The 10,254-nt window shown below is 32.0% G+C and overlaps 1 protein-coding gene across 2 annotated transcripts in view; it reads left to right on the plus strand.

Annotated features, from left to right (window-relative positions):
• Positions 1 to 7,999, plus strand: part of Ift81 (intraflagellar transport 81) — a 69,040-nt gene extending 61,041 nt beyond the window's left edge. For both annotated transcript variants that reach the window (XM_071609088.1, XM_071609093.1), the window contains 2 exons: positions 1,082 to 1,127; positions 6,864 to 7,999. In XM_071609088.1, coding sequence (XP_071465189.1) covers positions 1,082 to 1,127; positions 6,864 to 7,046 — 229 coding nt within the window. In that variant the 3' untranslated portion in view covers positions 7,047 to 7,999. The remainder of the gene's footprint in view (positions 1 to 1,081; positions 1,128 to 6,863) is intronic.
• The last annotated feature ends 2,255 nt before the right edge of the window (positions 8,000 to 10,254 follow it).

A 10,254-nucleotide genomic window follows, 5' to 3' on the forward strand; every position in this document is an offset into this window, starting at 1 on the left:
AAAGCTTCAAGGACAAAATGGTCATTATTAGAAGATACATCAGATTATAACCATTGCTAGGTGTGCAATTTTATTTACCAGTGCTGTGAATAATAGTGTCTATGTTAGATGAATCAATGTTTAGGGTTCTTATGTATATATACATATATATATACATATATATATAAAATATTTAGAAGTATTTGATATATTTAAAAGTAATAGAATAAAACTTTTTGTAAATAGGTTTTAAAAACTTATTTTTATTTAGCTTACAAAAGAAAAACTTATAAAAACAAAAAGTAATCATTATGAAACAATGTGCACAGAAATTTATGCTGTCCACATGGCCACGCCTTTTTGGTGTATATGTTATGCCATATTTTTTTCGCAGACATTTGCTAATATATCTGTATAAACATTTTCCCCTCTATAGGCATTTAGTTTGTTTGTTTGCAGATTTATTTCTATTCTAAGCACTGGTGAAGTAAATAATATTTGTTTTTACGTTCATTAACGTCAGGGAGTTTTTTTGTAATGTGATTTCCTAGAAATAGAATTGCAGAATTATATACTATTTAATGTTTAAAATGGGTATTCTTTCTCCTTCCTGCAAGCCTTGTTAAAGTATAATTTAAAGGGGCTGGGGATGTGGCTCAAGCGGTAGCGCGCTCGCCTGGCATGCGTGCGGCCCGGGTTCGATTCTCAGCACCACATACAAACAAAGATGTTGTGTCCACCAAAAACTAAAAAATAAATATTAAAATTCTCTCTTTAAAAAAAAAAAAAGTATAATTTAAAATAGGTTGCCATTGTTTTAAGGGTATAATAACCAGAAATAGCACTTAACATCTTAATTCTCTTAATTACCTAGGCAATGTTTTGTCTTCTTTTTTTTTTTTTTCCTTAAATTACTGTTTGCTAGAACTGACTGAAGACAGGGAAACAAAAAGTGTTTGAAAATGGATTTCATTCTGACTCTAGTACCCATTTTAAACTATTTTGACTAATATATTTAGATAGGTCTGTTAATTTATAATTTAGTTGTATGATTAAATCAATTGAAGTAAATTGAAACTAAATCATTATGTTGACTCCCTAGGGAACAGTATACCAAAAATATTGCTGAACAAGAAAACCTTGGAAAGGTGAGAATTATTTTTTCCTTTTTAATAAATCTAACTAATTCAGGCTTTTAGTTCATGGTTATGATGTTGTTCTTTTTTAAAAAGGTTATAGTATAGTTTTTTTTGAAGAGAAATTGTTAATTTTTTTTATAGATGAAGACCATTCCTTAGGAAGTCAGGGGCTGGAGGTATAGTTCAGTGCTAGAGCACTTGCCTAGCATGCATGAGGCCCTGAGTTCAATTCCCAGCACAAAAAAAAAAAAAAAAAAGAAAGAAAATCCATTGTGCCTTCTTTTATTTATTTATTTATTTATTTATTGGTGCTGGGAATCAAATTCAGGGCCTCGTGCAAGCTAGTCAAGCACTCTACACTGAGCTACAGTCCTAACTCTACAGCAGAATTTTGGGGAAAAAAATCATCTAGCTTTAAATAACAGTTAATAATAAGGTTCTTATTATAGTTTTCAGATTATTCTCACATTTTTCTGTTCATGAAATATACATATAGTTATTCATTTATTTTATTTAATAAAGACAAAGCCTTCTATATACTGGTTTAAGCCCTTTACAAACATTGATTCATTTAACATAGACAACTGAAAAACCTTATGGATTAGCTATTGACAAAACAAAATACCTGAAAAAAACCTATTGGTTTCAGGCCTGTGACGAGAGTACTAGATGACAATGGCAGGGAGTCTATAGCAGAGCAAACTGCTAACCTCATGAGGAAGCAATAGAGAAAGACTAGAACCAGGTCCCACAGTCTCCTTTAAGAGCATGCCTCTGGTGTCCTACTTCCTAAAGGTTTTACCACCTCCCAATAACACTACCCTAGGGAACCAAGGCTTTAACACATGGACCATTGGGGGAATATTCAAGATCTAAACTACAGCACCTTACTTAAAATATTCAGCTCCCAAAATTATCTGAGGACTACTAAAATAGGAGTTTATGACTGAGTCTTGTTTTCTCAGTTCTCTGAGCCATTCCTACTAAAAGAGGTGGTAGGTACTAAAGGCCTTGACCATCAGGATTAAATAACTAACCAATTAATTATTGGAATTGACTTCATAAAGCAACATGCTTTAACAACACTAGCCATGTCATTCTTAGAGGAAAAAAAGACCTCTGTCAGAAGAAAAATGACCGATTATTGACTGGGGTCTTGGATAAGCCCCCTAACAACTTTATTTCTTCATGTTTAAACTGAAATAGGTAGATGAGAAACTTAAAAATTAAATGACCAAGATATGTTCTGAGGTCATCATCAGTGATTTTAAGCCTGTTGTACGATGAAGGCTAACCATGTTTCATAATCCCCATATCTTCTCTTTCTTTAAATATCCAATCAATGTTCAAATTTCATCACTTGTCTCTTATATGAGTCAGCATCCTAATAAGAGTTCATATATTTTTATTAGTTGATTAATTTCTTGAGTTTCTTCTTCTCTAGGGTTATTTTATTTTCACTATTGAAAATCAAGTTTTCTTAGATTTTCTAATTATCACGTTTGTAGCATCATCATTGTTCAGCTGCAATTTTTCTTTTACAATGCTGACCATGTATGGGTATCTAATTTCATTGTAAAAATTCTTGAGTGTGCAACATGGAAATAATTTCATTTATACACTATATATATATGTAAAATTGAGGCTTGTCCATTCTTAAAGTACAAATGAGAAAAGTATGGCTTTGTTTCAGTCTTAATGCATTTATACTGACTAGCTGTTAATCTGACTCAGTAAATTGCTCATGGAAAAATTATTTGTCCTTATTTACATTTTCTGGTCTGAATTATTATAAAACATACATGTGTCTATGATTTTACATAAAAGCTAAATTAGCTCCTAGAAACTGATAAGTAATATTCTAAAGGTGATCTTCAGAAAAACAAATGTTATAGAAAACAGTAGAGTAGTTGCTAAATAGGTAGATGTAGTCTTCATTGTTAAAAAAAAAAATCTTATTATGGAAAATTTCAAAACTATATAAAAAGTGGAGAAAATATCCATGTATATCCATTACTTATCTTCAATAATTAAACTCCTGGCCAGTCTTGCTTTATATATAGTCTTACCCATTGCCCCCAATTTTTTTGTCTGGTCATATTTTAGTATGTGTCATAAAGACTCCTATAAAACATTCTCATACCAAAAATAATTTAACAATAATTTCATAATATCCAGTAATCGATTTCAGACTTCACCAGTTTTTTTTAATATCTTTATTTTATTTATTTTTGTATGTGGTGCTGAGGATTGAACCCTGTGCTTCACACATGCCAGGCAAGCGTTCTATCACTGAGCTGCAACCTCAGCCCCTGTTTCTTTGTTTTTTTAATGGCTTATTTGTTTGAATCAAGATCTAATAAAACTCCTTGCATTGCTATGTAATTGCTTAAGTCTCTTCTTCACCAATTTATTCATCCATCTTTTTTCCTTGGAGTTTGTTGGAAGAAAAAAAAGTCTAGTCATTGGTCCTGATGAGTTTCCAACACTTTGAATTTTGCTGTGATATCAATCAGAATGTTTTTCTGTCCCCAGTATATCCTGTGATTTTTTAAGTGTTTTTTGATATTTAACAAGAATACTTCATAGGTTGTGGTTCTTCTATCAGAAGGCTTTCTTCTTGTGATATAGGCAGACATTCATAATCAATTCCTAGATACATAATTCATGATGGGCAAAATGGTGGCATTCTAATTAACTTGTTCCCTCTCCATTGAATTATATAAAGTGCAACTAATCTTTATCAACCATTTAGTTAACTTGAGGTACAGATCGTATAAGAAAGGCAGAATAACCACTTGACTCACTTTTTTTCTTGAAGCTTGTCCATTCTTAAAGTACAAATGAGAAAAGCTTTGTTTCAGACTTAATGCATTTATACTGACTAGCTGTCATTTTTCTGGTTTTCAAAATGATGAGTTGATTTTGTTTATCATCCTTCAAAAGTATCTATGACTTCCACATTGACTATCTTTGGTATATTTCTGTTGTAATTATTATTATTATAAGTGCTCAAATTATCACCTATTTGGGCAGTGAGAGTTTCTAGAATTCAGTTTCTGAATCCTTTTGAAATAACAGTAGACTTTGATGGCTTCTTTATTTTCTGGTGTGACAAAGGTGAACCTAGAGTTCTTCTTATACATATCCTGTTCCAAACCTAGACTCAGCCATTTCTCTAAGAAGCACTTATTTGTTCTGGTTTGTGATTTGTAAATAAATGGCTAATAGCCATTATTAATTATTACATTAATGAGAGTAAAGAAATTAAAGGAAACCTTCTAAAGCTGATTCCTCATTTACAAGATAACTTATGAATTCTATGTGTGCAATTCCTTTATAGAATTCCTTAAGGAAAAAAAGGAATAATGTTCATGTTTAAAGGCATGTTTTGGGGATTCAGTATGATTGTGAATAATTGCCTTCCATCCAAAGAGTTCATTTTAAATAATATGAAAATATTCTTTTAATTCTCTTATTTTGAAAAATATCTGAATGGATGCCGATGTGCACAGAAATGTTTGTCAAGCCTTGAATCCTATTAAAGACCCAAACTAAATTAACAAATCTAATTATAGATTATTCTTCGATTGGAGAGGTGTGCCTCAGTGGTAGAGCACGTGCTTAGCATGTGCAAGGTCCTGAGTTTGATCCCCAGCACCAAAAAAAAAACTGCTGCAAATCTTTGAGGATAGTGAGACCCTGTCTCCAAATAAAAAGTGGTAGCAGCAATTTGTCATTTAAACAAAATGAGCCAATGACTAGGTTTTCCCCAATTTCCATACAGTGGCATTTAAAAAACAAAGCTCCTTAAACAAAGGTTCTAGAATAGATCTAAATTTTCAAGGCAAACTCAGATTAACTAGTAGACAGGACATTCATAGACATCCTCAGGCTAACTGAGTCTCCCCTTTTCCTTTAAAGAACAATGAAACCCAATTTAGCAAGGCCCTAAGCAACTCAGTGAGACCCTGTCTCCAAATAAAAATTCAAAAAGGGCTAGGGATGTGGCTCAATGTTTGAGCCCCCTGAATCCCTGGTACAAAACAAAACAATTTCTTGTACTTAATAATTAAAAACAAAATAAATCTATATTAAATGACAATAAGCTTTCAAATATATTACATACTAAAGTCAGTTTTACTCAGGAAGTTACAGGTTTCAAACATACATACAGTTGTATAGCAAATTAAATTTAATATTTCTTACACAAAATAGTACCCACATTCTGTCTTTGGTTCTTTAAATAACTTTTACAGGTTATTAGGATTTTTGACAAGGGAATTATTCCAATAATACAAAAAAGTTACAGTTTAAGTTGTATCTTAATTTAAAATCATGTTCAGAACTCTTAAAATTCTTGGTTTGCTTTAATGTCCTTTCCAAATACTTTTAAGAGGATAAAAATGTTTGTTGTAAGATACATTATGTATAACATATAAACTTAAATAGATGTATTCATATGCTAGGTATGGCATAAAAATTATGCTGGTTATATTTTAAATTTACACATTTTAAATTCTACTTTGTTTTCTCTTGCTATTTACTGTTAACTTTGCTTTCATTATCCATAGCTGGGGTGGGTAGTATTTAATAAGTGACTTGAATCTTCAGCTTAGTTTATCCTCTTATTTGGGCAAGTACCTACCACCATTCTCATTTGTCCTTAGATTAGCTAGTGGATCTACCCTGTGCTAAAAGAGGAAAAGATGAGGATGTTCCTGTGTAACCTGCTTCCATGTCTTTGCGTGTTTTTCTCTCCCTCTTGGTGATTTTCCTCATACTCCATGTCAGTGTAGATATTTCTGTCACACTGTTTCCTTATATGTACACTGTTGTTGTCTTCTCTCTGTTTGCCTCCTTCTTCCTTCCCCCATCCCTCCTCTCCTTCCTCCCTCTCCCTCACCTCCTCTCTACCACGTCTTTCGAGTTTGTGTTGACCTTCCTTTCAGTCAGCCTTCCTCAATCTCCCATAATGTAGAATCTAAATTATTTTGTAATTAATTGAAAAAAATTTTTTTACTTATGTTTATAGTTTTAGAATCAACAAGTAAAACAGTTTTGGCAACTGGAATTTTCTAGTCTGTTAGTAACAAAATAAATTCTGAGAAGGATTCTGGCCTACTAAATGCTATGTTTTTTGTTTTTTGTTTTTTGTTTTTTGTTTTAAATAATCCCTATGTCTTCCCCTTAGGAATATGTATATAATTGATTAATTTGAACATACAGAGAGCATATACTGTTTCAGGATAGAATATAACATCTAGTAATAACAGCAACATACATAATACATGATAGCTTAGCAAGTATTTTCATATTTATTGACATGTGAAAAATATTATAAGGGCCAGATAATTTTATTGTCCACTAATATTAGCCGTAATTGACAACTGAGAAAACAGGTTCAAAGAACTTGCTTCCTCTAGTGACAAAGCTAAAGTTAAGACTCATCTTTTGACTTCCAAAATCTGTATTCTATACCATGACACTATTCTATTTTCCTAATTCTCTTTATTTTCCCCTCTCTTTTTTTTATATTGTTCTGTTTAATTTAAGGTTGTTCTACATCTACCTTAAACTTAATTAGCTTTAATAATCTCAGTTTTGACATGTTGTAGGAGAACCTTGTTCTTTAACTAATACTCATCAAATGTACAAAGCATTCCATATTCCTCTGACTTACAACAATAGAAATAGATTCCTATAACTGAGATTTAATTATTCTTGATTTTTTTTAAATGATAGAAACTCCGGGAAAAACAAAAAGCTGTACGAGAAAGTCATGGTCCAAACATGAAGCAAGCGAAAATGTGGCGTGATTTTGAACAATTGATGGAATGTAAAAAACAGTGCTTTCTGAAACAACAAAGCCAAACCTCCATTGGTCAGGTAATTCAGGAGGGAGGAGAGGATCGACTGATCCTCTGAATATGTATGTCATCTTTTGGGTTTTTAGTTGATGTTACCAGCAATAAGTATAATCTCATAATGTATTTCTTTTCTTGAAAGTGATTTGTACAACATTTTGCTTTCTGATTAGCCATTCATTATTAAGTTTTCTTGGGAAATAAAATTAGGGTATATTTAGGTTTCAAAGTTTTTTTAATATAAAAAAAGACTTTTATAGTTTTGCTTAGTTTAGACGTCAATGGTGTCTTCTGAGTTTTATGAGACAGGAGACTAAGTTAACTATCTGTAAATGTAAACATATATCCATTAAGAAACATGTAGTTTTTTAAAACTGTAATAACCCCAATGGCTTAATGTTTTTCTTTAATCTTTTTTTAACTTTAGAGGAATCTTTTAGGAACTAATATCTCTTGTTTTGAAGAAACATTTATCTGAAGTTCAGCAATTCCTACAGTTTCACTTCACTTTCTTTTTCTTCTGTAAAATGCAAGAAAATTTAATATTTTAACTAACGTATTTGTTCTATTCATGTAATTTGAAGGCAAATAAAACTTGGTGCATATATCATGGTTATTTATTTTAAAACTGTATAGTTGTCTTGTGTCAACATTTATTCTTTTTAATTAGGTACTCACATTCTAATACTAAAGGATTATTATTTCCACAAAAATCTATTTATAGATTTAATATAATCTGATAGTTTGGGATGGTTATTTTACGAATAAAAATTGTCATAAAATGTAGTTGTTATCATGTGCTAAAAAAATTAGCATAAGATTCCTGGTGAAATTCAAGAATTCAAAATGCTTCCAGCCTCTGTTTCATTTGGATAAGGTACTTGAAGATTTCTTTGGTTTTCCTTTAAAAAAGATATAAATTCATATGCTTTGCTTGACTTCATTTTGATTTCAGTATATTTTTCAAAATATCTTGCCTATAGATTTGAAAACTTAGATTTCATATTGTTAGTATGTCCATCTTAGGCCAGTTCTTTTTAACTATCCTAAAAAAAAAATAAATAAAATAAATATATACATTTGTATATGTGTGTGTGTTTTGTTTCTACCCTAAGTAAAGTATATAAGCTTTGATCTCTTTGCTCCAAGTGTGCTCTGCTTTTTTTAAAATATTTTTTTAGTTATAGATGGACACAATATCTCTACTTATTTATTTTTATGTGGTGCTAAGGATTGAACCCAGTGCCTCACATGTGCAGGGCAGGTGCTCTACCACTGAGCCACAAACCCAGCCGTACTTTTTTTTTTTTTTTATTGTGGTTGGATACAATATCTTTATTTATTTATTTATCTTTATGCGGTACTGAGGATCTAACCCAGGGCCTCACACATGCAAGAAGATAGGTCTACCACTGAGCCACAACCCCAGCCTCATGATCTATTTTTTTTTAATATTTATTTTTTAGTTGTGGTTGACACAATACCTTTATTTTATTTATTTTTTTTATGTGATGCTAAGGATCGAACCCAAGGCCCCACATGTGCTAGGCAAGCGCTTTACTTTGAGCCACAACCCCAGCAGCCCCCCCACCCCAACCTGTGATCTACTTTTAATATTTGTTTGAAAGCTGCTTTTTTAATATTTATTTTTTAGTTGGACATAATATCTTTATTTATTTATTTTTATGTGGTGCTGAGGATCGAACCCAAGGCCTCACACATGCTAGACAAGCACTCTTGCTGAACCACAACCCCAGCCCCTCTCTTTTTTAAAATACTTTTTTTAGTTGTAGATGGACTCAATACCTTTATTTTATTTATGTATTTATTTGTTTTATGTGGTGCTAAGGGTCGAACCCAGTGCCTCACACATGCTAGGCAAGCACTCTACCACTGAGCTACAATCCCAGCCCCAAACCTTCTTAATTCAATTATCATTTTTGGACATTGAGATAGTATTTGTGTAGTATTGGCTACAGGCTTATTTTTTTAAAGCCAGTAGAAAGTGATGCTTCAATAATCAGAATGTTAATTCCTTTGTAATATTTAAAAGACTAGATGCTGGGGCTTGGGATTGCATATAAATAAATGAATAAAATAAAAGTCCATCAACATCTAAAAAATATTTTTTAAAAAGAATAGATCCTTTTTACAGAAGTAGCATTTCATTTTATTCCCCCAAGAGTCAATTCAAAAGCTTATTAAACATAGTGATTTTTTTTTGATCCCTCCTCTATCTTTGGTGATCCTCTCAAGTTTTAAAATTTTTAACAACAGATATTCCAAAGAATGCTTACAATTCTACCTATTTGATCATTACTTGCCATCTTTATTCTACACAGAAAGAGTATGTGGATTAAACATGAAGGCAGCTCCAAAATTACTTTATTAACTGAAGCAGAATATCATCATTACTTCAAGGAAAGCAAATTGAAAAGAAAACTCTGAAAGTACAAAGTTATTTATAGTTTTTATGTAACAGTGGACATTTAGTAATGCAGCTTAATGGGTTTCGTGCAGTGACTTTCCACTCTTGTGATTTGATTGGAACATTAAAGAGCTTTGACTAACTCTGGTAGTTTTTGACAGCTGGCACTTATGGAAGAAGAGCTTATTACATTTTTCCTTCAGGATTAATACTCTAGCTGGCTAATTGATGAGAGCACTTAATCACTTTAGAAAATAATTTATCTTTCACATGATGGGCCAAATAAAGGAAAAAAATGTAGCCTGAGAAATCTGCCTCTATGTTCACAGATTTCCTTCTCTTAGGGCTTGGTGCTGCCAACTGTTGCCTAGGACTGACTGTGTCAACTGTGACTCAAAAGGCCATTGCTGCTTTTGCTCTCTGTTGGTTCAGGAAACAGTCCAACTTTAAAGGTTATCTTTTAAGAAGAATCTTATAGTAGGAAGGTATATTTTCTGTTAACAACTGATTCAAGGTCATGTATTTTCCAGGTCCAGAGAGTGTACCAGAGGATTTTAGAACATTGTACAAAGGCACATGAAAATCAACTCAGCAATTACAGAACAGCTGCCTTTTTCTTTAATAATTCTATCATTTTGCTTTAATTCAATAGGCAGTAATATTAAAATAAGTCATTTAATTAAACTATCAAATAAATGCAAATGACCAGACATGGTAGTACACACCTGTAATCCTAGGGATTACTCAGGAGGCTGAGGCAGGAGGATGGCAAGTTTGAAGCCAGCCTCAGCAACTTAGTGAGACTCTGTTTCAAAATAAAAAGTAAAAAAGGACTGGGTAT

The sequence above is a fragment of the Marmota flaviventris genome, chromosome 1 (assembly GCF_047511675.1).
Source record: "Marmota flaviventris isolate mMarFla1 chromosome 1, mMarFla1.hap1, whole genome shotgun sequence".
Taxonomy (NCBI): Eukaryota; Metazoa; Chordata; class Mammalia; order Rodentia; family Sciuridae; genus Marmota; species Marmota flaviventris.